The sequence below is a fragment of the Equus przewalskii genome, chromosome 19 (genome assembly GCF_037783145.1).
Source record: "Equus przewalskii isolate Varuska chromosome 19, EquPr2, whole genome shotgun sequence".
Lineage (NCBI taxonomy): Eukaryota > Metazoa > Chordata > Mammalia > Perissodactyla > Equidae > Equus > Equus przewalskii.
The window spans coordinates 32,279,670-32,305,640 of NC_091849.1; the positions used below are offsets into that span (position 1 = coordinate 32,279,670).

Here is a 25,971-nt window from a genome sequence, read left to right on the forward strand (position 1 = left end):
GTAATTAACCAGCCAGGGAGGGGAGCTGGCCTATGGCCAGACTGAGGAGAGAAGCGGCCTCTGGCCTCACCTTCCTACCCTCCACCCGGCAGCCCCAGACACCAGTCTTCAGTCCAGAGGGGAATTATATTTATTCGTACAGTCAAAACATCAGACAGACTCAGAGCAGCAGTGGGGAGGGTGGGCAGGGCTAAATGTCCATTCACAGCCTGTAGGCCCCTCAGTCTTGGGACTGCGGTTGCTGTGGTGGGGGTGAGAGAAGAGTCTTTATCTCTTTGCTGTGCCCACTCTCCCTTCTTTTCTTATTGGGAAGAAGGGTGGAACACTCACTCAGGTCACAACCTTGGGAGATATGCCTTTTCTTGGGAGATGGAGGTCTGAGCCCTCAGATCCTGTCTAGTGGCTTGACTACTGGGGGTGTCCCCACAGCTCAGGACCAAGACTCCCAGCCACTCCCTGCGATCAGAGGAGGGGTTGTAGTATCCCTTGGTGGCTGGGATCTTCTCACTGCCTCAAGCTCCCATGTACTGGGGAGGGAGTTAAATGACCATCCTACCTTGACTATTCCTAAGGTTTGAGGACTTACACCCCCTCCAATTCCCAGGGAAGGTAGATGAAGGCGATGAATATTGAGATTTCTGATGAGTCTTCCAGTCTCTAGTGGCCCTGCCAAGCAGGGTTGATGGCATGCAACGGGCTGCCCAGCTTTGAGCCCCAGGAGTGCAGAGGGGCTGGTGTGGGGCTCAAGTCTCAGCAGGTGTGTGTGGGGGGCCGGGACCTTTGCTCCTCCATTCGACCCCCACCCTGAACTCTCAGCAGCAACTCCAGGAGCTCCTGCCCCCCTGGAGGTAGGGGAGGCTCTGACCGCTGGGCTTCCATCCGCTGGCACTGGAGGAGTGGAGGGAGGAGAGGGTGTTGGTGAGGTTCTAAGAGGAGCAAGCCTTAAAAGGAGCCAGGGCTGGTGTGAGGGGCATGTAGGACACCTGTGATGGGAATGGGGGGACTAGGGCCTGGCGAGGGGGCAGTTGGGGAGCAGGAGTGGTAGGTCCCAAAAGAGAACAGGGGCTAAGAGACCAGGAAGCCTGGATCTTGCCTCCTGGGAGGGTGGCTTACCTGGTGACTGAGGATGGTGCTATAGAGCTGTTCTCTGTCCTCAAGAGGCCGAAGTGGGGCTGGAACTCGGCTTGGGGGGTTCTGGGGGGCGTGGAAGGTGGCCCTCTGCTCCTCTAGGCGGCGGGACTGGGCCTCAGCCACCAGGTCCAGGAGGCGCTCAGTCTGCAGGGAGAGCAGGGAGGCCGAGCGGGGTCCCAGGGCTGGGGAGAGGAGGGAGAGGGCTCAAAGACTCACAGAAATTGGCAGACAGGAGTGGTGGTGGTGGTGGTGGGGGCAAGGTAAGGTGATTAGGGACTAGGGGACAGAGCTGAGGGGGTACAATGGGGAGTCCGGAGGAGGTGGGGAGAGGGTCCATGATGGAGTAGGCTTTGGTAATGGGATCAGGAAGGATATGGGCACCAGGGTCAGGGAGCCACCTGGGTGGATGGAAGTACCTGTGTGGCGGGTCCCTGGAGGAGGAGGGGACGGAGGAGCAGATCGCCAAGGCCGAGTGTTGGTGTTCACAGGGGGCCAACCATGCTCATCCTGTTGGGGGCCCTGGTGTGGAGAGACATCCGGTCCAGTCAGACGGAGGTAGGGTGGGCAAGGGGCTAGGCTAGCAGCTCATTTCCTCTCTCTGTCTCTGTTCTTGCTTCAGTGTGTCCAAGCCCTTCCAAGTTGCCTGAGTCCACCGTCACTAGGTCCTAGGTCCTCTCACCTTCCTCTCTCCCAGTGTCAGCCTCCCCGACCTGGTGCCCGGCTCACCTGCTCACCATCCTCTTCTTCCTGGGGTCTCTCGGCCTCCATCCCCTGGAGGGGAGAAACCGATGGGGGAGGGGTAGCTGGGATTTGGGAGGAGGGCCGGAACCCTGGGTTCCTGAGGGGAATGGGGGCTGGAAGGGGTGGGGGTGAGCCGGGGGCTGGATGCCTGGGTACTGAACAGGAAGCTGGGTTCCTGGTCAGCCCCCCCACGGGCCCCGCCCATCCCTGTCAACTTCCTCCAGTTCTCTTTTCCCACCCAAGCTGCTCGCTCAATTTCTCTCACCCCAGGGAAGCACAGACTGGGAAAAGCTGCAGTCGTGGAGGGGGTTCATGGTGGGGAAGGACTCTTGGCTTCTCATCTCCAGAACCTCAGTGGTCCCCTAACCCCGGGCTCTGTTCCCTCCACCCCCCTCCTCCCCTTCAGCTCTTTCTGTCAACACAGGAACTAGCTACACAGGAAGTGGTTTCACTCCTCAGAACCCCCCTCCCCCTTCACCCCCCAGGTCCCTTCCCTAAGATGGAACCTGATGTAGGATTTGGCTCTCCCCTGCTTCCTAGTTTCCCTCAGACTTATTGAGACTGGAGGGGCCTGATTCCAGTGGGAAGCAGAGGACTCAGACCCAGGGATGTCGAACCCTCAAACATATACATAAACCCCTAGCACTGGGTCCAACACAAAGTAAGTATTCAATAAACATGTTGAGTAGTTATCCTTGCTCTCCGGGTGCTTATTGTCTATTCAGGGGACAAGATACCTACCAAATGTGAGAGACAAGGGGCAGGGGAAACTTTCCTCTGGTCATGAATGAGGGATACAGAAATGGAAAAGGGAGAGATCTACCTGCCTGGCTGGGTCTTTGATCAGTGCTGGTCAGGCTGGGTGGCACCAGGGTGGGAGCAGGATAGACATTTGCAACCTCTCAAAGGCAACCTGTCACGTTAGGTTTACAGCTGAGTGACTTGGCGCATGAAATGTGACGAAAAGATCTGCTTCTGCCACTTAATGTCTTGCAATCTTAGACAAATAAAATCTCTGTGCCTCAGTTTCTGAAAGTAAAAGGGAGCTTTAATAACATGTACCTTATAGGGTTGATGTGGGGATTAAATGTGATAAGGCATTTGGCACATAGTGAATGCTCAGTAAATGCTAGTTATTATTAGCTTTCAAAATGCCTCATGCCTCCACGTCTAAGGCCCATCACTATTAAAGAGGTGTAACCACATTGCTGAAAGGTGGATAAAATTTAAGATTCTCTATCTCCCTTTACTTAGGAGATTCCTAAGGCCTCAAGTTAAGTGGCCATAACTAAATGCCCTTGGAAGAGGGACAGAGGGTGTGCCTGGTCTAGTGTGTGTATGGTTTCTCCCTGGGCTACTAGAGACTGTTGGTTTCAGATGATACTCTAAATTAACATGTGACCCCCAAAGCTTCTTATTCTTGCTCTTAAACTATACTTAAAACCTCTATCCAAATGTTGAGCTTAGGGCACAAAATTCTGAAAACACTATGCATTCACTTCCCTATTTTTTCCCACACCTCTCTTGAACCCCTCCAAAAAAAAGTAACACTTCAAATCAGCTTTATTAGGGGGTGACAGATTTGGGTTTCTTAATTAGAGATAGCAGTGGGTAGAAGAGTGGCGCTTCATCCCTGCAGTGATTTGTTTGGGGTCCGAGGAGGTGGGGAGAATGCAAGGAGTCATCAGCTGGAGTGGCCCTTGGCCCTCCCTTCAGCACCTATGCAGTGCCTGGCACATAATGGGTGCTCAATAAATATTTGTCAGCCTTTTGTGGGTGGTGGGGGTGATGGGTGATAGAGGCTTCCTTTGGGAACCACATACAGGAAAGAACATCTTACATCCTATTTGTCTGCAGTTCTTGGTTACAGTTCAGGGGGTACTTCCCCCACTCCACCCTCTGTAGCCCCTCACCCTTATTTTCTGGGAGAGGAGCTGGGCTTACTTCATGCCAGAACCCTAAACCCTCTTTCCAGGGCTGCAGCTTCTCCACGTGGAAGATGATGCCGGTTCTGAGTGAGCATACACTCACTGTGGGAGAGAACTACACTCAACCACTTTTGGGGTTCAAGGATATTAAAATCTGGAGGCTTTCCAGACTGCCTGTCATTTAATAGGTACTCACTTTTAGAATCCCTCCCTGACATGTAGCCTTCTATTTTTGACCCTCGCCTCCCGCATTTAAAGGTACTACTCGGTGGGCAGGGGGACCCCAGGCAACTTGAGGGGATCCCCGCTCCGGGGAGGGAGTAAGGCAAGGAGGCGGGATCTGAGTGTTGGAGGCGGCGCCGCAGGCTCCCAGGGCCACCCAATCGCTGGGCCAGTTATCAGCTGAGGCCACATCCCCGCTGCCGGCCGCGAGCCCGGATCTTCCTCGCACTATTGCAGGGTTGGGCCGCGGTCCGCGCATGCCTGCAGAAAACCTACGGCCGCGGTGGGGCAGGCCTCCTACTGCTCCTCCTTTCGATGGGCTCCGGCAAGGAGAGTAGGCCCCGCCCCCATGCACGGCCAAGTCTACGGACAAAGTCCGGGCTTGCAGACATGCTCCGCCCCCACGGGGGCCTGCTCCGGCTGACAGCGTCCGGCAGCGCGGCAGAGCCCCGCCCCCACGCGGGGGCACGCTTCCCGACGCGGTGCGCGCGCGCGGTGGGGGGTCCGCCCAGCGGCCCGGCGTGGCTCTGTGACGCGCCTCCGGTGGCCCCGCCCCTTCTAGCAGCGTCAGCAGATCCCAGTGGTTGCGCTGGCGGGCGATGTCTTCGGGCCCTAGCCCAGCCTGGTCCCGCAGTCCTCGGTCTGCCCCCAGCCCCAGCAGCAACTGAGCTACTTCCACCGCCCCTTCTCGAGCCGCCAGGAACAGAGGCGTCTGCTCCTGTGTCGGAAGAAACAGCCAGGGGGCGAGGTCAGGGAAGGCCACGCCCACAGGACTGGCCCTTCAAAGGCCCCACCCACCTGACTGTTGGCCCCTCCCCCTTCGGGCTTTGCAGAGTTATGGTGCTTTCCGCTTCTCCCGCGCCCTTTTTATTTTGTGGGGAGCCCGCTACCCGGTCTAACCCTGCCGTCCTGGGCGTCTTTATCGGCTCCGGCCTGGAGAAGGCAGCGGGCGGCCCGGGCGTTGTTCACGGCCGCAGCCCAGTGCAGCGCGGTTTTTCCTGGGGGACGACGGGGAAGGTTGTTACGCTGAGGCTGCGGGCCAGATGCCTGGGTTCCTGTTTCCCACGGATTCTGGTCTTGGGGGAAGGGAACTCGGGCCCGCTGGGTCCCTCAAAGGCGGAAGCGTTGCCCAGGTGACCGCCGGCCGGAAGGAAGCGTTGCCCCTGGTGACGTCGTCAGCGGCGCGCGGGCGGGACAATGGGGCATTGTTCTGGGTCGGTGGGACCGGGAGACCACCTTCCCCCCACGAGACCCCTCCCCGTATCTCACAGACACTCCTCCCCCATCCTAGTTCCTAGTGGGCTGGCGCAGCGTGTGTGTGTTGCTGAGGATGATGTGGGAAGCCTTACCTGTTCCATACTGCCACCGCACCACAGATTTACCATCCTGGCAACAAGGTGGGAGGGAATCCCCCAGCCTCCAGTTGGTCCCTCTGCTGCTCCGTTACTTTGCTTATCTCACAACCCCTCTGCTCGACTTCTCTATAGCACATCATCAACCTCCCCAGATTCATACCCCACTTATCTCTGGCCCCCACATCTGCTTGGGCTGCAATCAGTTCTTCAACCAGGTCCTCCACTGCCAGTCTGGCAGCCAGCATCAGGGCTGTGGTCCCATCCTCTGTACGCGCGTCAACTGCAGTCTGTCTGCCGCGGAGTAGGAGCTGGGGGTCCAGAGAGGGCCAGTGACCCCTAGCATGACCTGGACTGCAAGCTCAGGTCCCTTACATTGTTAACCACTTCCCAGTCCGTATTCAGCCATCTGTTTTTGTTTCCCTTTCGGGTGTCCAAGCTCACATCACTTCCTCTTTGCCAAACCCTAGGGGATGCTTTGGCCCAGCTTCACTTGCAAGTTTGCCCCCTGTTCCCTTTAGCGACCCCAGTGCACACTGACCTGGCAGACCTCTCGAGCATCAGCAGCTACAGCAGTGTGAAGCGGGGTGCGCCCTGCTCGATCTGGCTGGTTGGGGTTGGCTCCAGCCTCAAGGAGGCGGCGGGCAGCGGTTGGCCGGGAGAATCGGGCAGCCAGGTGCAAGGGGGTCTCACCAGTGCCCACAGTGTGAGCCTGGGGACAAGCCCCTCCACCCAACAGAGGTTCCCAGGGCTCAGGGCTTCCCAACCATGGCCCTTGGAAGATCCTGGATTCTACTCCACCACAGCAGACTGCTGACATAAGGGGTGTCACCCCATCTGTGGGTGGGAGACATGAGGAATGGGAAACAAGTCAATCAAAAGGAAATAACTAGGGGAGGGGGAGAACACGGAGGCTCAGGGAAAATCATAGCCGGAGGTGTCAGGAAGTCCAGCTCTGGCTTTTCATTTTGTGTGGTTTTAGTCAAGTGAGTTCTACTTTTCTCTAGGCCTTGGTTTCCTCACCAATAAAAGGAGCCAGCAGGCCTTAATTCTCTAACATTCTAGGGCAGTGGTCCTCAAACTTGAGTCTGAATCAGCCTCACCTGGAGGGCTTGTTAAGACACGGATTCCCCAATATCTTGAACTTCTGAGTCGTTAGCTCTAGAGTGGAGCCTGAGAATTTGTATTTCTAACAATTTTGGTGGTGATGCTGATTTTTCTGTCCCAGAACCACCTTTTGAGAATCAGTGTTCTAAGGTACTAATTCTAACAGTTTCTCCAGTTCTGATATTAAAGAACTTTCTAATTCTAAAAGAGTCAAAGGGAGTTTTCATTTTCTTGGTCTGGGTTAGCTCACGTACCAGGTCCACGGGTGTCCACGTCAGGGACATCCATCTCAGATTCCTGAGGAGGAGTCAGCATGGCTGCCTGAGGGAGCTCCTGACAGTCAACGCTCAGAGGCCAGAGCTGGCACTTGGAGGGTGAGGCCATTTCTTCAGCCTCGGGGATCAGAACAAGAATCAGTGAAGAAAGGCTGCCTTGTCCCTTCAACCCCTCCATCACCTCAGGATCATTTCTGCCCCAGTGCTTTCACCTGGCCCACCTCCTCTTCTTCCTCGGGGACTGAGCACATCACAACTCCATCCTCACCAACTTCTGCCTCCAGTTTCAGTGCCCTGGAAGGGAGTGGGTGGGTAGAGGATCTTCAGGGTCCCAAAATTTCAAACAGCCTTCCTACCCCTCTCCCCTTCCTCTGTCTTCAACTTCTGCAATAACATCTTTTATGGCTTCTGATCATAAATATTTCCACAGGAAAGAATCCCCTCCCTGAGCCCCAGTTCCTCCCACTCTCACTTGAGGCCGATGCTGTCCTCGCCCAGGGGGGGCCGGCGCCGGTGAGGAGCCGGTTGAGTCCGAGGCCTTCGAGTGAACCCAGGGGGCAGCCAGAGGGCTCCATGCTCTCGGCGACGTCGCCGGATGAGCTGGAGGACGAGAAGAGCCCCAAGGGCCAGGAGAAGCACCCCAGCCACCGGAGAGCACAGCACAGGCCAGGGAAGCTGGTTGGCGGGGGGCGCTGGTGGGAGAGACACAGTCACAAAAAGAAGCCAATTCTGCTGAGGCTGGGTACTGCTGTGAGACCTTTGGCCAAGTGCAGGAGCCTCTTTTTGCTTCAATTTCCTTATCTGTAGTACCTGCCTCACGGGGTTGTTGGGAGGATTAAATGAGTTAGTCATGTAAAGCACTTAGTGCAAGGCCAGGCACATAGGAAGTGCTATGGAAGAGTTATCATTCTTTCACATGCTATGAGCTGTTCGATACAAGGATGATTGCATATGCCCTGTCTAGTAGAGAGGACCGGGGTTTGTAGGAGGTCTATGAAAGAGGTTAAGATAAAGTGCTTAGGGAAATCAGATGCGAGATTGCTGAGCAAATGGGCCACCAGGAGATCCAGTTAGAGAAAGAGGGGTTAACGAGGGTAAGGCCCCATAAAGAACATTTGGGGTCCCAGTAATCCTCTTTCATTTAACCTCCATTGCTAATTTCTGGCATGAAAGCTGGCCTGAGAGCAAAATCAAGGGAAACGACAGAGCATCACCTACCGGTGCCTGCACGAGGGTGGGCAGCCAGCAGCGGTCCTGGCAGTAGGGGCTCCAAAGCCCCGACTGCAGCCATCGCGGCAAGGAAGCGGAGCAGGAGCCCAGGGTCCCAGGGACAGCGGGATGCAGGGTGGTCAGGACCACAGTGGGACAAATCCACACCCATTACCACCACAAACCTGTGGGGGAGGCACCTCAGAGACCCCTGTGTTGGTCCCTGGCTCCCTTCCCTCTGCCCATTAAAAAACCAGTATCTGGCCCACCCTTCTGCCCAGCCTTCTTACCCAGTGCTGAGAGAGTCCGTCTCCTTGCCCACGGGCTTTGTTTGGGGGGCTGCTTTCTTCTGATGAGAGGGGTCTGGGGTTCCTCCCAGCTCCTCTTCGGCCTGGGCCCCAGGATAGGGGTACACCATGTCCCTGCCATCACTATCCTTCCTCACCCAGAGCCCTACCCTCAGAGTCAGGGACAGCACCCGGGCCAGGGTGAGCAGCTGCTGGTCCAGGGCCGGGGGGCTCAGCACCACCAGCAGGGCCAGGGAGGGCCCCCACTCTGAATGCCCATCTTCGGGCCTGCAGTCGCCCCCATCCCAGCCACATTCTGCGGTGTTGCAGCCTTTCTCGCAGTGCCCATTGTGGAAGTGGTCATGGCAGTACTGGTCATAGGCTGGACTATGGGGTGAAGAGAAAGGGACTCAGGACCCCCTAAGAAATCTGACTCCCTTCTTCACCCCAGAGAGGATTTCTGATATTCCACAGCCTTTAGGACACTGGTTGCTAAGTGGGGGCAGCTCTGGGGCAATGGGCTCAGTCAGGCCCTGGATAGTAGGTAGCCCAGAAGCTGACACCCTTGTTTCCTAAGACAGTCCCCTCTCCCTACCCTCTGAAGTTCTCTTGTCTCCCTGAAGGAGAGTCCAAGGTCCTTTCCCCTCAGGCGTACTGGTTGCTACGGGAGATATTCCCTGGCAAAAGGGCTTAGAGAGAGAAGCTTGAGGCCAGAGCTACAACTCTGAAAGAGGAGCCCAGACAGAGGCAGTGCCTTCTTTCCCCACATTAAATATTGATGCTGCCCTATCCCCCCAGGGTCAGAGTTTAGCATCTTCTACCCCTACTTAGCAATGGTTTTTAGGGTGGAAAGTCCATGAAGCTTTAGGCTGTTGTCACACTGTAACTCAGAGGCATCTATGTCCTTTCTTCTGCCCTCACCCTGCCCACCCCACCCAAGTCAGGGTTTCAGGCTCACGTGCAGGCTGGAGGAGTCTCACAGTCGTAGCCATCAAACAAACACTCTTCAGAGTCACACTGTGGGTGGCACTGCCCATCCCGGAAGAGAAGCCAGCAACGGGAGTGGGAGGGGCAGCCCTTCCAGGGGTCCGGGACCCCCAGGGAGCAGTCTCCCTCGTCCCAGTTTCCTCCTGGGCCACTGCAGCCAGCGTCACAGGCCCCATCTCCACCTCTGCCCTCGCATCCCTTTGCTCCGGGCCTCTGACACCGGGGCCCTGGAGAGCTGGTGGGGCAGGAGCATCGAAAGCCTGGGACCCCCAGCCCGGGGGTCTCTGAGCAGCTGCCATTGTGTAGGCATGGAGAAGGAGGGCCACAGCCTTGAGGAGCAGGTGGGGTCAGGCAGTCAGGGCCCCCATAGCCATTGAGGCAGGCACAGCGGGGTGGGAAGCCAGGCTTGGGGGAGGGCAGACACAGGCCACCGTGGTGGCAGTGATGGGTGCCGCAGGAGGGGACTTTGTGGCTGCAGGTGAGGCCTTCAAAACCCTGTGGAGAGGAGGAAAGATGTGGGGAAGGAGCTTGTATCATTCTTCCCACTTTCCCTCAGCAAATTGCCTGGGTTAGGATAGCCCAGAGGGTCCTAGATTCTCATATCTGGAGGGGACCTCAGAGAACATCAAGTTCATTATTTTACAGATAGTGAAACCGTATCCCATGGTTTTTTCACACAATGACATGTTACATAGCAGTGAAAATGGATGAACCACAGCTGTGTGCAACAACTGGATGAATCGTAGCATCATGATGCAATTTCTGGAAGACTAAACAGTTAATAGAATAGGACTAATATTATTATCTTAATCCTTGGAGATAGGATTATGTACTTTCTCTCCCTCTGGAAGTGTAACAAGATAGAGAAAGAAGTAAGTATATGTAAGTTATTGTTACTATAGTAATTCTTGGGTTAAGTTCATGAGTGTTATATTTTAAGAATAATAAAATAAAAGAAGGCCATGCACAAATCACTGATGTTAGTGTATCATGAACCAAGATTTAAGATTAATCCAATTTCCTGCATCTGAGGTACACACACACACACAGAGTTAAAAGAACTTATCCAAGTTCACCCACCTTGACCTTGGGGACTTTCCCTTAGGCAATTCCCGTGATTTCTAAAAGTTCCGTTCATGCTACCACCTGATCCTGCCTTTCCCTCTCAGCCCCCTACCCCGACTGCTTCTGAGAACCACTGTGAACATGGGATGGTTTTGTCCAATAATTCCCACTCCAGTGCTCCCTGGGCTCCCGTCTAGGATTCCGGCTCAGGCATTCTCACCTTGCATCAGTGTTGGGGGGAACAGAGAAGGCAGTTTTGTGATCACTTACCTGGGGGCAGTGGCAGATGAACCCCGGGGGTGGTCCTGGTCTTGCCTCACAAGACCCTCCATGGGAGCAGGGTTGGCTCTGGCAGGGGTCTAGCTCCACTTCACACCACTGGCCTGTGGTGGGGATGGGATTAGATGTCACACACAGCTTCAGTCACTGCCTTCTCCTTAGCTCATTCCTGGGAGTTTGCTCAGCACTAGATGCGTAGGCAAAGGGATCCTGGGGCATATTCTCTGGAGTGGGGCATAGAGGCAAGGGGATGGACAAGACGACTAGGTTGCCTTGTGGGTGCAGATTGTCTGGGTTGCCATGGTCTCAGCTGTGCCACAGAGATGCCTACATTCCCCATCCCAGGCCTCACCTGTGTGTCCAGGCAGACACTGGCAGTAGAAAGCATTAGCTAGAGAGTGGCAGGCTGCAGTGCCTGTGGGGTGGCAGGGCTGGTCCAGACACTCATCCACGTCTCCCTCACAGCGCAGCCCCACAAAGCCTGGAGGGCAGGTACAGTGGAAGCCTCCAGGTTTGGGGGTGCAGGTCCCACGGTTGTGACAGGGCTGGGATTGACAAGCATCGGGTTCCTTTGAGCAGTTCTGTCCATGGTAACCTGGGGCACACTGCAGGCAAAGAGGGTCAGACAGGAACCAGTAAACGAGTCCATCCCAGCACTACAGAGGACCTAGCTCAAGATGTCTGCCCAGCCCTTCTACCTTCCAGCTCAAAGCATCACTCAACTCACCACCCATGACAGCCACGTGTAGCCGAACCCTTCTACCTCAACTCCATACGATACACATTTGTTCAATAACATACAATGTAACCCCTTATGGGTCCCAAACAATCTGACACATTGCCACTAAACATAGCTCCGTTTGGTAAAATCTCCCTCTCCCCACCACACACCCCAGCAGGCTTTGTCATACTTTATTAATTAATTTGTAAGCATTTATTGAGTGCCTGCTTTGTGCCAGGCACTGTTTTAGGCACTAGGAATACAAAAGAAAAGAAAACTCATCCCTGCTTACATCAAGTTCTCAGTCAACCAGAGGAGAGAGACAGTGAGCATTTATCGCATGAATTATATACATGACCTCATAAAACCCTCCTAACAATCCTCTATATGGATTATCTCATTTGATTCTCACTTTACAGAAAAGGAAACTGATTCCTTGAAAGATTAAGTGACTTGCACAAGTCACACAGTAGGTGGCAGAGCTGGGATTCAGTGCAAATCTATGACTCCATAACCAATGCCCCTAACAACTTTCTGATTGTTTCATATCATTCTGCTAGTGAGAGAAGGGTCGTTGATGAGGTCTGTACCAGGTGCTGAGTTTTTGCAAGAGGAAGCAGAGTATTCCAGAATGGAGTACCAGGAAGGCTTCAGAAAGAGGGAGAAAAAGGGATTTACAAAGAATCTGAGGAAAGGCCAGAGGGCTGGAAGAAGCAGATGCAGGGGGAGGTATTTTGGAAACTTCTGGAGGAGGTGAAAGAGGAGGTGAAGCTGAGTAATGGGTGCATAGGGGTTCACTACTAATCACTACACTGCTTTTGTGTCTGTTTGAAATGTTCATAATAAAAAGCTAAAAAATAAAATGAAAAAGTTAAAGAGGAGCCAGACCTGATGGCCTAGTGGTTAGAGTTTTGTGCGTTCTACTTTGGTGGCCTGGGGTTTGGTTCCTGGGCGTGGAACCACACCACTTGTCTGTCAGTTGCCATGCTGTGGTGGTGGCTCACATCGAACAACTAGAAGGACTTACAACTAAAATATACAACTATGTCCTGGGGCTTTGGGGGAGAGAAAAAAAAAAAGAGAGAGGAAGATTGGCAACAGATGTTAGCTCAGAGTGAATCTTTCCCAGCCAAAAAAAAAAAAAAAAAGTTAAGGAGGATGGTTATGGGATTTGTATTGTGCCTTCTGTCCAAAGTCAAGGTCCTGAGTACAGGGATCAGGCTGCTCAGACTTCAATCTCAGCTGTCTCTCCTGCTCAGTGACCTGAACCACCAAGGAGAGGCCCTGACCCAGCCTGGAGAGAAGTTAGGGACATTTTCCTGAGGAAGGCACCTCCTGGGCACCATCCAGTAGAAGAGGGGTGGGGAAGGCCACCAAAGAGCCAGTGTATAGGGAAGCCAGCAGCAGTCCTGTGTGCTGGAGCAGAGAATAGGAGGGTGGGGGTGGGGAGAGATGAGGCCTGAGAGGCAGACAGGTGTGGATCGTGCAGGGCCTTGGACTTCATTGTGAAAGAGGCGGGCAGCCAGCCACTGAAGGGTTTAAAGCAAGGGAGTGGCAGAGCAGCTTAACATTTTCTTTTTCTTTTTAAGATTTTATTTTTTCTTTTTCTCCCCAAAGCCCCATGGTACATAGTTGTGGGTCCTTCTAGTTGTGGCATGTGGGACGCCGCCTCAGCGTGGCCTGATGAGTGGTGCCATGTCCGCACCCAGGATTTGAACTGGTGAAACCCTGGGCCGCCCAAGCAGAACGCGCAAACTTAACCACTCGGCCACGGGGACAGCCCCTTAACATTTTCAATAGAGCACTCTGGTAGTGGAGTGAAGGCTGAGCCTATAGGAGGGTAGTGGAGGCAGGGATGATAGTTAGGAGGCTGATGCAGGTGTCTTGGTGGAATGCAACAAAAGCCTGGACTAAGGCAGTGGGATGAAGGGTAAAGGGGAAAGGACAGAGTTGAGAAATGTTTAGCAGGTAAAATGGCCTGACTTGGTCATTGGTTGGATGTTGGGATAAAGGAAAGGGACATGGATAATCAACCCCCCTCTAGGACTACTGTTTCCTACATCCAGCCCACCCTTGTCTCCCCTCCCACCTCTCTTCTAGACCTGCTCACCTGGCAGAGATACCCATTGGGCTGGGCCACACAGGTGGCCCCGTGCTGGCAGGGCCTGGACTCACATGGGTTCACCCTGTCCTGGCATATACTGCCTTGGAATCCAGGGGGGCAGTGGCAGAAGTGGGAGAGGCCTCTGTCAATGCAGAGGCCTCCATTCTGACACAGGGAAGAGACTTCTGTGCCTAGGGAGAGAGACAAACAGAGATCAGTAAAGCTAAGTGGGGTGAAAGGGTGCTCAGGGGCCCCAGATACTGAGCAGAGAGGCCCATGGGGGCCACTAACATTCCTGGGTGGGGTGGAGGCCACTTGGAGCCTGAGGAGTTGGTAACTCCTGATGCTGAAGAGGTTAAAACATCAGGTTTGCCCTCTTGCCTTTTCTGCCAGAATGGAGAGCAATACCTTTTCTTAAGCTTATCAGAGCATTATAAGCAACTGTATTCTTGGCTTAAAACAAGTCTCAAGCAAGAAAGAACTCACAGGACGCTTCAGGTGGGGTCACATGGCTTAACTAATGGCCCAAATCTGTCCTTTGAGTTTTGCATCCTCTGATGTTCTCTCAGTGTGATTCCCATCAACCATCCCCTACCCCACAGTAGTCTCTTTCCCGAGGTCTTCTCATATCAGGCCTCATTTGAATAAGGAGAGTATTCTTTTACAAGGCGGTTGGTGTAACATTCAAGTGAGTGGGGTGCAGCAAAATGTGTTGAGTGTAGTTGAGTTAAATGTGGTCCACTCTAGTTGAGTTATGATGATAATGACAGAGTTGAATTGTCCTGCACTGAGTTATGTCCCTGGTGGTTGTGTTAAACTGGAGTCTTATTGGACTGAGCTGGTTGGTATTGCTTGAGTTTCGTTGAATGTGATGACAGGAGTTGAGTTGTGTTAGGCTGCCCTGGGTGTTGAACTGTAGAATCGATAACTGTGGTTGGTCTGTGTTGCTTTGACTCTCAGCTGGTTGTTTTGGCCAGATGTTGTGTGTGGATGCCCTTATGGATGGGGTAGAGGAGGACACCCTTTTCCTCTTCATCTGCTCCCCAGTTGGTCCTTGGCTTGGTACCTTGGCTTAGAGCAGCCTTCTGGCAGGAGGACAGCGGAAGGTTGCAGAGAGGTCCAGTCCATCCCGGGAGGCACAGGCACTGGAAGGAGGGCCCAGTCTGGAGGCAGTGGGAATTGTGTGGACAAGGCTTCTGGGCACATAAGTCCATCAGGGTCTGAGGGTTGGGAGGGACCATGAGGCAGGACAGAGCATCAGATTCCCAGACCCACTTGGTCCTCTGTCAGCTTCAGCTCCTCAAAATCCCTTACCTCTAAAACTCATTCCTGAAGGGCCTGGGACCAGATGACCCTCCCTGGTTTCCTTTGATACCCACATCCCAGAACAGTCCTTGGGGTCATAAATCCTTTCAGTCCTTCAGTTCCATACAAACCTGAAGCTGGACCTAAGCTCCTAGACTTCCATGTGAATACCTCTCCCAAGCTTCCCTGCTGCCCACCTTTTTGTACCCAAGACCCTCTCTCTGGAACTCTCCAGCCACTTCCCTCCTCAGCACATCTGGCTCAATGCCCCTCACCTGGCAGCTGCCTCCTGTGTAGCCAGTGGGGCAGAGGCAGCGGGGACCTTGAGGGCCATCTTGGCAAGTTGCCCTGTTCCTACAGGGGCTAGACAAGACAGAGAGAGGGCACAGTAGGAGGAAGGTCTGGGAAAGGGGGAGGGAGTATGTGATGTGAGGAGGCAACCATTGGGCAGATGGGAAACCAGGAGGGAAGGCGGAGTGAAGGGGTGTGGGATGTGGAATGGAGGGCAGCCTGGAACCCCAGAGGAGAGGGAAGGCTGAGGGGCTCCCTCCCTTCCTCCGGGGGTCTTTGAGCCCTGGTCACCTGTCTGCACAGCTGGGACGGATCCTTCCCTCACAGCGTGGGCCCTGGAAGCCAGTGGCACAGAGGCAGGAGGAGGTGCCAGGCCTGTTCACACAGGTACCCCCATTGAGGCACGGGGCTGGAGAGAGGAGGCTGTGAGGGGTTGGGTTCCTTGCCTGTAACTTGGCCTGTGACCTCAGTCACACCACACACAGGACAAACAACCACCCCTCCAGCCCCCAATGAAAACAACACCTTGCTGTGTCCAGTTAACTGTTTTTGACACGGCACAAACACACCCTGACCAGTTCCTCCATCCTCCTGTGGCCCAGCCCCAGGACACGGTGGACACTCACCAGAGGCACAGTGGTCGGTGCTGGTCTGGCAGCGGGGCCCAGTGTGGCTCGGAGGGCAGGTGCAGGAGTAGCCCCCAGGGCTGGGGCTGCAGGAGCCACCATTGAGACAGGGCCCTGAGTGACAAGCTGTCACCTCCTCACTGCAGGTGGGCCCTGAGGTAAATGGGTGGAGCCAAGAAAGGGAATCCTACTTTTCTCCTCTTCCCTTTCCCTTCCCTTCCTTTCCTCATCCCCATCCCTGCTGTTCTCTCTTTTCTCTTTTCCCAACTTCTTTTCTTTGCTCACCAACTCCCACACATCACCTGTGTCCCCTGCAGTCCATGACCAGTTCTCCTTTATCAAGACCCAGAGCCCTTAGACACATGTCTCCACTGGCCTGGCCCTTGATGGGGAGGGTGGCCAACCCAGGGTGTATATGGTTTAGGAAGGGCCTCACCTGTGTAGCCCGTGGGGCAGGTGCAGTTGTAGCCAGAGGGCTGGGGGTGGCAGGTCCCTCCGTGGGAACAGGGTTCGGAGACACAGCCCCCCAGCTCTGCCTCACACTCTGGTCCTGTCCAACCCACATCACAGATACAGGAGGATCTGGTCATAAAGAGAAAGGGGAGGGTTTCTGCTGGTGTTTTTCTTGCCTCCCCTTCCCATTGGTCAGACCCCTGGAACCTCATCTTTTAGCCCTGAAACCCTGGCCCCTTTCTTCGGTGACTTTGTTCTCAGTATTTATCCCCATTCTGCCCCTCACCCCTTCATTTTCCACAACTAGATATGTAACTTGTTTATTGTCTGTCTTTGCTCATTAGAATGAAGCTCCATGTAAGCAGACACGTTTGTCTTTTTTGTTCTGTGCTGTTCCCCCAGTGCCTGGAAAAGTTTCCACACGTGGTAGATGCTCAATAAATGTTTGTCTAATGAATGATGAATTGGCCCTGGGATTTAATGCTCTTCTTTCTGCTCTGACGCCCTCGTCCCCCATTATTTATGAAGTCTCCTCTCACTGCAGAGGACTCACCAGTCCAGCCTTCCCACTGGCTGTGACCCCAGAACTTTGCCATCTCCTTCCTATTCCCCAGTGGTCATTTCTCACAGACTTGCACCTGACTAGCTGTCTCCTGCCCTAGGTAAGGAGGACCCAGAGGACAGGGCAAATGGAGAGGGCCTGGAAGATGTTACCTCTCGCAGTGCCCATGGTCGCAGGTGCAGTTGTCCTCAGCAGGGGCACAGCCAGGGCTTCCATCAGGGCAGAGGCAATGGACTTTGTCCTGATCCTGGCATTTTTGCTTGGGCTGGCACAGGTTGGGGGCACACAGGGCAACCTCACAGAGATGACCTGGGGTGGGGAGATAGGTCAGAGATAAAAGAGTCCCTCCATGTCCTTGATGGGGCCAAAGGCCACTTCTTAAGCATGACTTGTTCACTCTCCCTGAACCTGTCCTTCAGTGGCTCCTTATCGCCTCGGGGTACTGTCTAACTTCCTCAGAATGACACGTTGGGTCCTGCATAACACGACCTTCCTACTACTGCTGCATTTCTCATCCTTGCCCTGTTACACTCTGAGCTCTGGGCGTCCTACAGTTCCTTAAGTGGGGTGTGCTTTTCTTCCCTCTGCGCCTTTGCACACGTGGTTATTGGCAGCTAAAACACGCTGTCTGGCGTTCTATCTTGACAAACTCCTACTCGTTCTTCAAGACTCAGCTCTCCCATCACCTCCTCCATGAAGCCTTCTCATCTCTAGTCTGGGTTGGCCGGTCCTTTGTGCTCCTATAGGATCCTGTGCATTCCTCTCTCAGAGTAACTCTCTGAGCCATAATCAACAAGAGACTTGTTGGTCTCTGTGTTAGATTTAAAGCCACTTGAGGATAGCACCTCTCTTACTCAGCTTTGTGTCTGTGTCTGGCATAGTAGGCACTTAATAAATGCTTGCTAAATAAGCAAATGTATGGCTTCCCTTTGAACCCCGTCCTCTGCTGCTGAACCTCAATCACATTATTCATGTTGGGCCCAAGGTGGGTCCTATAATGACACTCACCCTCAGGCCCATGGTTGTACAGTTGTGCGGGTTTTGCACTGAATAACTTTTAGGGTTTCCATTCTCATTTTATTCTCATGTCCCTTGAACACCCATCAATGACCTCCACTCCACCCTAATGTACTCAGATATCCCGCTAGTCCTTTCCAATGCCTCCCTTGCTGACCTGTGAAGCCAGAGGGGCAGAGGCAAAAGAAGGCTCCTGGGAGATCAAGGCAGCTGGCTCCAGTGGGGCATGGGCCACTCAGACACTCATCCACCTCCACCTGACAGCGCGGGCCTTCAAAGCCTATGGCACAGCAGGAGGCTCAGGGACCTGCAGGGAAGTCTGCCCCTTGCCCCCGCTCTCCCCTCTGGTGTTTGGGCCCCAGTTTACCTGGAAGACACTTGCAATGGAAGGATCCAGGCTGGTCCTGGCACTGCCCACCATTGGCACAGGGAGAGCTTCCGCACTCGTTGATGTCCTCCTCACACCGGGAGCCAGTGAATCCTGGGGGGCAGGGAGTGGGTGGGGAGAGATGGCAAACGGCATCTTTTTTTAACTTTCTCTAGATTTATTAGGGAGCTCCTTACAAATGTTTAACTGAGCTCTACAGGCTTCATTTCTTGGATTTAAACAAGAAATTAAGAGTTAGCACTGATTTTTAACTTTCTCTTTACATATGTAGAAGTAAAGAAAGACTCTTGTTTCAAATTGCTTGGTTTGGGGTTTTGTCTAAATGTATCACTGTACGATGAAGGCACCAATTTGGGGGCTTCTCAAATAGTGATTTGAGTTTCAGGACATAATGGAGCGTAACTCGGTAACTTTATTCTTCATACAAATAAAGCGTAACTGGATATGTGTATTAATGCTGAAAAGACATTTTACCAAAAGCATAAATACAAGTCCTGACCCTTCCCCTTGCCAGGAAAGTGAACCTGGAGGACTTCCCAGAGAAGATGCCTGGGCAGGTAGAGCTCATGGGAGGGTGATGCAGAACAGGTGAAGCTCAGCCCCCTGCCAGCTGTGTGACTCTGGGCTCCTCCACCTCTCTGTACTCCAGTTTCCTCCTCTCTCAAAGGGGAATAGTCGTGAAATCCCCCTCATGCAACCATTGAAGGGGTTAAATGAGATTAATGCCTGAAAAGTCCATAGCCAAGTGACTGGCCTGGAGTAAATAGTCAATAAACACCAGTTATTATAGAGCAGGGCACAGAGGGACATATGATGAAGCTGAGAAGGAAGGCCTGGGGCAGCCTTCTCTGCATCCATGGTGAGGAGTGCCAAGACCAGCCTGGGACTCCTGACATGCAGGGAGAGTATACAGCTCTAAAGGAGGGCTGGAAAGGAGGGATAAGTTGGTGATTTGGTGAAGGACAGAGATGAGGGTGGGCCAGTAAGCAAGGGAAGATTTAGGGCATGTAGCAGAAGAGACTTTGGGGAGCAGAGAAGGAGTTGGAGAAACGGGGGCCTCCTTCACCAGGCTGGGGAGATCTTCACGAGGCCTCGGGTGTTGCTGGGCCTGAACTGCGGAGGTTCAGAGACTGGTGGACTGAGGAGGCTGCACTCACCAGGCAGGCAGACGCACAAGAAGCCGTTGAGCAGGTCCTGGCAGTCAGCCTGGTTCAGGCAAGGAGCAGAGGCACACTCGTTGATCTCTACCTCACAGAGCCGCCCTTCTAAGCCTGAGGACATGGAGGCGTGGTGGAGGTGAGGCCCGACCAGGCCAGCCCTGCCTTGGCTGCTCGCTCTTCTGCCTGGGAGCCCCAGGTTCCAGAACCAGCCCTGCCTCCAACCTGCTGTTTGCTCTCATCAGGCAGCCCCTCCTCCAGGTGCTGTCCCCAGGTGAGCTGGAGAGATGAACCCCAAGGCCCTGCTGCTCTGCTGTGTGTGGCCCTGCCCCTTCAGGTGTGAAAGCTCAGGGAGCAGGGCGCTTGCTGGGACCTGTGGGAGGGCAGTGAGGAAGTGCCTTTTGGGGCCGTTCCTCTGTGCATGGAAGGCAGGCCTCACCCGGGTAGGCTGATGAGCCTGGAGGTCCTCAATGTACAAATGAGACAAGCAGGCATCTGCTTGGAGATGATTCACTCTTGTTCTAACTGGGCAGGCCTCTGTGCCAGAGCGACCAAGGGAGGGATTTGAAGGGCATTTGGAAAGCTGTGTGGCTCCCATATTTGTTCTGTTTCTTCAAGCTCATCCTGATCTCCACTGTCTCACCCCGAACTGAAGCTGGATCAGCCTGGATCAGCCTTTGGACCTCGGCTATCTCCCTCTTCTTGCCTAGGGAGCCTACCTCTGAAGCTCCTTGATATTCACAGCCTTGTCCCGTGGATTGCTGGACGGTTTCCCCAGCATTTTCCCTTGGATGCTGCTAAGCTTAGGAAGGGGGTACCTGTAGTAGTTAACACTATTGAAGCCCTGAGCTTGAATCCTAGCTCTGCCAGTTACCAGCTAGGTGATTTTGGACAAGTCACTTGACCTCTCTGTGTGCCTCAGTTTCTTCATTTATACAATGGGAATAGTAACAATGCTGACCTCATAGGGTTATTGTGAAGATTAGGTAATGCATGTAAGATGCTCTGGCAGTACTTGGCACAAGGTAAGCTGTTGTTTTTCTGATTTCATTCAGCTCCCCAATATTGGCTTTGTCGCCATCTCCCTGGGGAGATGTTTCCCCCTTAAAACTAGGTTGGAGGTGGGTGCAGCCTTGCAGTATTCCTTTCCTGTTGTACCAAATTCAAGCACACAGACCCTTTGGGACTTGAAGGGTTTATTCTTTATCTCTATAGGGAAGAGTTTCCGTGATTAAGGGGAGCATTCTGGGTTAGCAGGAGCAGAGGCTGCAGCATGAAAAGTTTATAACTGTTCTTCTCCTCTCCCTTGATGGGCCTCTGTGTGCAGTGGACAAAGTTGCGCACTCTACGATGACTGTCACATGAATGCTTCCCGCTCACCCCAGAGTTGAGCAGTCATAACCTCACTACCATCCCTGGCAGCCCTTCTCCTGTGGGCCACATGATTCCCAGGATTTTCAGCTGGCGGGGGGAGGGGGGGAGTGCCGGGGGAGAGAAGGAGAAGCATTTTTTTGTAACTAACCCCAACTGGCCTGAGGCTTTCTCTGCTCTGGAGGGGTCATGCCCAGTGGATTCAGGATTAGTCCCCTGTCTCCTTTACCCAAGGCCCCATTCTGCTGGTACCTGGTGGGCAGAGGCAGTGGAAGGTGGCGAGCAGATCCAGGCAGGTGCTGCCGGGGTGGCAGGGCTGAGACAGGCACTCATTGTGATCAGCCTCACAGCGGGAGCCGGTGTAGCCAGGGGGACAGAGGCAGTCAAAGGAACCAGGGGTGTTGAGGCAGGAGCCGCCGTGTTCACAGGGACTGGGACCTTGCTGGGCTGGAAGGAGAGAAGAGCTGGGGGTCTGCAGGGGCCAGGGGTGGAAGGGCAAGGGGGCCAGGCTGCCAGGGAAGGTGTGGGGGCCTGTTTGTGGCAGATGAGACAAAATGGGGGAAAGGGCTTGTGTCTTTAAGATGGAGAAGGGCTAAATGGGGCCTGGAGAGCTGAGCGTTGGTAAGAAGATCATGTAGGGAAGAAATGCCAAATCAGGACAAATTCAGGAAAAAGAGATGTTTATATTTTTCTTTTGAAAAACAATTTGCCCGTTTCTCTCTTCAGTGCAGAGGCTGGCTGGGGACTCAGAGAGGATCTGATGTGGGGATGCCTCACCCATCTGACACTCGTCCAGGTCCTGGTGGCAGGTAGGCCCTGAGTAGCCGGGCTGACACAGGCAGAGCGTGGAGCCTGTCAGGGGGTTGGTGCTGCACTGGGCTTCCCCATGGCACGGCTGGCTCAGACACATGTCCTCCATGTGGCATAGGAGGCCTGGAGGGCAGGATGGGGGTGAGGCTCTCTGAGGCCACTTGAACCTCCCAGCTGCCCTCCTGGTGCTTCTCTCACTTGCCGTCTCCTCCTCCCACCTTCCTCCTTCCCATACCCTCGGCCTCACACCTGTGCGGCCAGGTGGGCAGAGGCAGGAGAAGGAGCCCACACGGTCAACGCAGGTGGATCCTGGGGCACAGGTGGCAGCGACACAGTCGTCCAGGTTCTCCTCGCAGCCTGTGCCTCCCCAGCCACTCACACACACACAGTGGAAGCTGCCAGCTGAGTTCTGGCAGGTACCCCCGTTTCTGCAGCGAGGGGGCCCCTGAGACTCACATTCATCCACATCTTCAGAGCAGTCGGAGCCTGCACGGGGGTGCGAAGGGGACAAGGGCTGAACCTGGGAGCCCTGTGAGGAGGGGAGGCCAGGGGCTGAACCTCTGGGCCACAGGTGCCATGGACTTGGCTTAAACATCTCACCTGTCCAGGCTTCTGGGCAGAGGCAGGTGTATGTATCCAGTCCATCTTGGCAAGTACCCCCGTTCTGACACTGGTGCCCGACACAGTCATCTGGATTCACCTCACAGCCCGGGCCTGTGAAACCTGACAGGGTCATGGGATCAGCTGGGGGAGGAGAATCTAAGGGGGACAACCTTCCTGCCCAGACAGAGGGGCTGCAGGAAGGCAGGTCCCCTGTGAGGACGCACCTGGGGGGCAGAGGCAGAGGTGGAAAGTGGAGTCTCTCCCTGGAACCAGCTGGCAGGTGCCTCCATTGAGACAGCCCCTCGGGGGACAGGGTCCTGGCTGGAGCTCACAGTGTGGACCCTCCCGCCCAGCAGGGCAGAGACACTGGAAGGACCCCAGGGTGTTATGGCAGGAGGTGCCCTTGGGGCAGCGTCCGGGGTCCAGGAAACACTCATTGACATCGCGTTCGCAGGCATGGCCTTCGAAGCCAGGTGGGCAGCGGCACTGGATCTCGGGGTATGTGGCCAGACATTCCCCTCCATTGATGCAGGGATTGGCTGAGCAGAAGTCTTGAAGCTCGCACTGCTCACCTGAGGCACAGGACAGAGGGAGCTGTTTCTAGCACCGCACAAATCCCAGCTCCTCTGAGATATCCCAGCTCTCACTCTGGATTCTCTGCATCTAATCGTCGTATGTCCCTCCCTTTCCTCTCATACCCTCTTTTCCAGGCTCCATCACCTCTTGCCTCAGTTTCACCACTCCTTGGGAAGGTTCTATCTGGAGTGACCATATTTTCCAAACTGAAAATAAGGCATGTAGCTGTTGGTGGGAGGATTGCAAATGGGCCCTGCCTGGGAAAACACAGAGTCCCTTCAGTGGTGGCCTTCGTGGGGAGGTGAAAAGCATCCAGCCTCTGTAGGCAGGAGACTTAGGTAGCATCTTGCTGTGCCCCAACTGGTTGGGTGCCCTTGGGTGGCTATCTGGCCTCTCTTATCCTGATTTCCTAATCTTTAGGTGGGGATCATGGTCCAGATAATGATAAGGAGACTCCACTGCTGTGTGCACCAGCGGGAATGGCAGCAGTGGGAATGGCAGCCGTGGTGGTGGGGCCACTGCACACGTGCTGTGTGTCGGGACTGAGCTAAGGGAGCACTTCCTGATATCACCCCCTTTCCTCCTCTCAACAGCAGTATGAAGTGTGGACATCAGCTGACAACTGAGGACCCAGGGAGCTTAAATATCTCATGCAATGTCACATGTCTAGTCGGCGGCAGAGCTGGCATTGGACTCAGGGAGGGGCTGCCCCAGAGCCTCTACTCTGAGGCATAAGGCCTGGAAAGTTGCCATTGACCATCCTTCTTATTGTCACACACAGTCTCTCATGCCTGGTCTCAGGCCCGGTTTCTTCAGAATTACCTGGGCAGTTAAAAAAACCTCCATGCCCTGGGCCCACTCCAGACCCACTAAATCAGACTCTTGGGAAGGGGGCACCAGTATTATTAGGGCTTTCCAGGTGATTGCTGTGCCTAGCCAAGTTTGAGAAGCTTCGCAGAGGCACCCACATTCCAAGAACTTTCTTATCCACACGGCTGCCTGCACCAGCCCTCTCCATCCTGGTCGGGTCCCACGGAGCCTTCCTCTCCAGAGCCTCACGGCTCTGTCCATGCATCCCTGACCGCTTCCTCAGGGTAGCACACCCGGCCCATCATGAGTCCTGCTCTTTTGCCACAGGGCTGCACCCCTCCTCCTGGGATGGGCGACCTTTCCTCTCTCTGGGTCAGATCCCTGTCCCTCATGCATCTCTCAGCACCGCAGCCTTCCCAGGTGACATTATGGACTTCCAGCACTCAGAACAGAGGCCATTCAGATGCTTGGAATGTAGATTCCTGGAGGTCCCCCGGTGTGCCAGGCATTAACTCTTTAGCTCCTGGGTGGAGAGGACGTTGAGGGTCTGGGAAAAGGGTCAGGGTAGTATACTAAGGGCCTATGGCAGTAGCAATTTACCAACTGGTTTGGAAATACTTTAACATTTTAACAATCAGTACAACCATGCTGGTGAATGTCAGTCTTGGGTAAATGGGTCACCGAGAATCAGCTTATTGATTCTTATGGCCTCTGTCCTCAAGGCTCTCAGTCTCACAGGCTTCAGTTGTATCTTTCCTACCCCACAGCCCAGCCCACTGCTCCTGCCTGTCCCCTCCTCCCCACCCCATCAGTGCTCACCTGTCCACCCAGGCAGGCAGGAGCACTGTGGGCGGCCTGATTCCTGGATATGGCAGCGGCCCATTTTGGAACAGAAGGAAGAACAGGGGTCCTTGAGCTGGGCCTGGCACCTCTCACCAGTGAAGCCAGAGGGGCAGGTGCAGAAGAAGCTGGGGGCCAAGGGAGAGGGAGGGCTGGGGGAGCCTGGGAGGGTGGGAAGCAGGGCTTGGCAGCTGCCCCCATTCTGGCAGAGCTGGGCATCCTGGCAGGGGTCGGGAAACTCGCATGTCTCACCCAGGAAGCCAGGAGCACACCTGGGCAGGGGAGGAGAGAGGAAAACTCATATCACCGGCCCCTCTTCGTCTTCTCTCCCTCTTCCTCCTTTGCCTTCATTTGTTTCCCTTCTTCTCCTCTACCTCCTCCCTTTTTCCTTCCCACTTCCTCCCCTGCTCTCCCTCCTTCTTTCTCTCCAGTCTCCCGCTCCCATGAGGCACACTCACTGACATGTCCCTTGCCCCTGAGATAGGTTCAGGCAGGTGCCTCCGTTGGCACAGGGTTCTGGGAAACTCCCACACTGCAGCCCTAGGGATGGAGATGATGGAGACAAGGATGAGATGGGAGCAGGGAGCTTTGTGCTCCACGTTTCCTCTGGGGGCTCCGAAGGGACCTGACTGCAGCAGCCCCACACACGTACTCCAAACCACCGTCGCTCCATACTTCTGTTCCTAGTCCCCACGTGCGGCTCGCGCCCCAGGCCCTAGATCCCAGACTTCTCAGTTACTGATCCCCACCCCCTTTCCTGTTTATTCTCTGGCCTCCCAAGTCTAGCCTCAGGCTCCATCCCTCGGAAGCAAGACAACAGGGATCAGGAGGGGGGGCTGAGGGGACTCCTGGGAGGTGACTGGCTGAGACATTGAAGGGATTTCCTCCCGGAAGGGCCCAGCATTGAGCCATCCGGGGGGTGGGGACAGCTGGACTGGGAAAGAGACTTGGTGGGCCCTTGACCTTCCCATGTCTCCATTTCCTGCTCCCCTCTCACCTCTTCCCCTAGCAGGTGGTCAGTCTTTTTCCTCTTTCCCTCCTAAACCTGACTGCAAGAGCCTGCTGTCCCCTAGGTCCAGGGCCCACTGGGTTTTCCCTGGGGGTGGGCACCCTCTCGCCCATCCCCCCAACAGTCACCACCCCTGGCACCAGGCCCAAAACCTTGGTTTGTGCAGCTGCAGCGGCAGAGCCGTCTCATCCTGCAGGCTGTCCTCATTTGAAGGGTGAGAATCTCTTTCATCCAGTGTTGCCTCAAAGCATGGGACTTGGCCCTCTGACCCCAACCCACCAGACATCCTCTTGGGGAAGACGGGTCTCCCCACCTCTCCCACCCCATGCCTCACCTCTGGTGTTGGCGACTGAGCGACACAGCAGCAGCAGCAGCAGCAGTGAAGGGGGCTGCATTCCAGAGCCCCTGCCCCTAGCCCAGATCCCCTCTACCTCCTCAGTCAGGGACCCTCAGAGCCCTCACTGAGGCAGGAGCCCCGTCCTCTGCTCCCACAGCCCCTTCTTCCTCCTCCTTGGCCTGCTGCAAGCCTCACGTCTGAGCTGTTTCCTGAGTCACACAATGTCCTGGACACCCTAGTGTTGGGGGGAGGAGTGGAGGAACATTGAGGGGGGGATGAGGGAGGGGCCTTCTGTCCCTGACAACCCCTGGGGAGGTAGGGGGAAGTAGGACAGTATGGCTGGAGGACAGGTGATGGGAGGGGAGAACGGGGCTGCTGGGGGCCCTGGAAGCAGTCTCAGCCCTTCTG

At 54.7% G+C, this 25,971-nt stretch overlaps 3 protein-coding genes across 14 annotated transcripts in view; 1 reads left to right on the top strand and 2 right to left on the bottom strand.

The window, feature by feature from the left end:
- Nucleotides 1-112: 112 nt before the first annotated feature.
- On the bottom strand, nucleotides 113-4,472 carry GPSM3 (G protein signaling modulator 3). Of its 2 annotated transcripts, none has more exons than XM_070585816.1 (5): nucleotides 2,696-4,472; nucleotides 1,858-1,902; nucleotides 1,548-1,650; nucleotides 1,114-1,313; nucleotides 113-888 (listed from the first exon to the last, which is right to left on the bottom strand). In XM_070585816.1, the coding sequence occupies exons 2-5, from the start codon at nucleotides 1,897-1,899 to the stop codon at nucleotides 751-753; spliced, it is 483 nt and encodes a 160-aa protein (XP_070441917.1). In that variant the 5' UTR covers nucleotides 1,900-1,902; nucleotides 2,696-4,472; the 3' UTR covers nucleotides 113-750. The 2 variants fall into 2 exon arrangements, with proteins under 2 accessions (XP_070441917.1, XP_008541334.1); XM_008543112.2 differs by lacking the exon at nucleotides 2,696-4,472 and adding an exon at nucleotides 2,138-2,307.
- NOTCH4 (notch receptor 4) lies at nucleotides 3,418-25,791 on the bottom strand. Of its 4 annotated transcripts, none has more exons than XM_070585752.1 (30): nucleotides 25,561-25,791; nucleotides 24,676-24,757; nucleotides 24,197-24,489; nucleotides 22,216-22,563; nucleotides 21,989-22,111; nucleotides 21,638-21,874; nucleotides 21,356-21,511; nucleotides 20,831-21,025; nucleotides 19,208-19,321; nucleotides 18,030-18,143; nucleotides 17,820-17,942; nucleotides 16,798-16,954; nucleotides 16,067-16,212; nucleotides 15,631-15,783; nucleotides 15,296-15,413; nucleotides 14,989-15,076; nucleotides 14,475-14,628; nucleotides 13,415-13,599; nucleotides 10,936-11,188; nucleotides 10,575-10,687; nucleotides 9,211-9,734; nucleotides 8,256-8,639; nucleotides 7,975-8,150; nucleotides 7,229-7,448; nucleotides 6,969-7,050; nucleotides 6,736-6,874; nucleotides 5,916-6,211; nucleotides 5,538-5,685; nucleotides 4,923-5,020; nucleotides 3,418-4,740 (listed from the first exon to the last, which is right to left on the bottom strand). In XM_070585752.1, the coding sequence occupies exons 1-30, from the start codon at nucleotides 25,619-25,621 to the stop codon at nucleotides 4,027-4,029; spliced, it is 5,994 nt and encodes a 1,997-aa protein (XP_070441853.1). In that variant the 5' UTR covers nucleotides 25,622-25,791; the 3' UTR covers nucleotides 3,418-4,026. The 4 variants fall into 4 exon arrangements, with proteins under 4 accessions (XP_070441853.1, XP_070441854.1, XP_070441855.1 ...); XM_070585753.1 differs by having other exon boundaries at nucleotides 6,978-7,050; nucleotides 25,561-25,771; XM_070585754.1 differs by lacking the exon at nucleotides 21,638-21,874 and having other exon boundaries at nucleotides 25,561-25,774.
- LOC103566644 (butyrophilin subfamily 3 member A3-like) overlaps nucleotides 19,297-25,971 on the top strand; it is a 42,273-nt gene continuing 35,598 nt past the window's right edge. For 4 of the 8 annotated variants that reach the window (XM_070585774.1, XM_070585771.1, XM_070585775.1 and 1 more), the window contains exon 1: nucleotides 24,350-25,440. The gene's annotated coding sequence lies outside the window, so the exon portion shown is untranslated. Of the gene's footprint in view, nucleotides 19,482-19,825; nucleotides 20,233-21,304; nucleotides 21,388-24,349; nucleotides 25,441-25,971 lie in introns of those variants that run through there. The other 4 variants (XM_070585768.1, XM_070585770.1, XM_070585769.1 and 1 more) reach the window with 4 other exon arrangements.

What these genes read in the sequence shown, in the direction of transcription:
- GPSM3 (XM_070585816.1), bottom strand. Translation starts at nt 1,899, where the DNA reads ATGGAGGCCGAGAGACCCCAGGAAGAAGAGGATGGTGAGCAG. An exon ending in AAGAAGAGGATGGTGAGCAG is followed by an intron (nt 1,651 to 1,857) that starts GTGAGCCGGGCA and finishes TCTCCACACCAG; the next exon opens with GGCCCCCAACAGGATGAGCA. An exon ending in GCACCATCCTCAGTCACCAG is followed by an intron (nt 889 to 1,113) that starts GTAAGCCACCCT and finishes CCACTCCTCCAG; the next exon opens with TGCCAGCGGATGGAAGCCCA.
- NOTCH4 (XM_070585752.1), bottom strand. Translation starts at nt 25,621, where the DNA reads ATGCAGCCCCCTTCACTGCTGCTGCTGCTGCTGCTGTGTCGCTCAGTC. An exon ending in CTGCCCAGAAGCCTGGACAG is followed by an intron (nt 21,875 to 21,988) that starts GTGAGATGTTTA and finishes ACCCCCGTGCAG; the next exon opens with GCTCCGACTGCTCTGAAGAT. An exon ending in CACCGACCACTGTGCCTCTG is followed by an intron (nt 15,414 to 15,630) that starts GTGAGTGTCCAC and finishes TCCTCTCTCCAG; the next exon opens with CCCCGTGCCTCAATGGGGGT.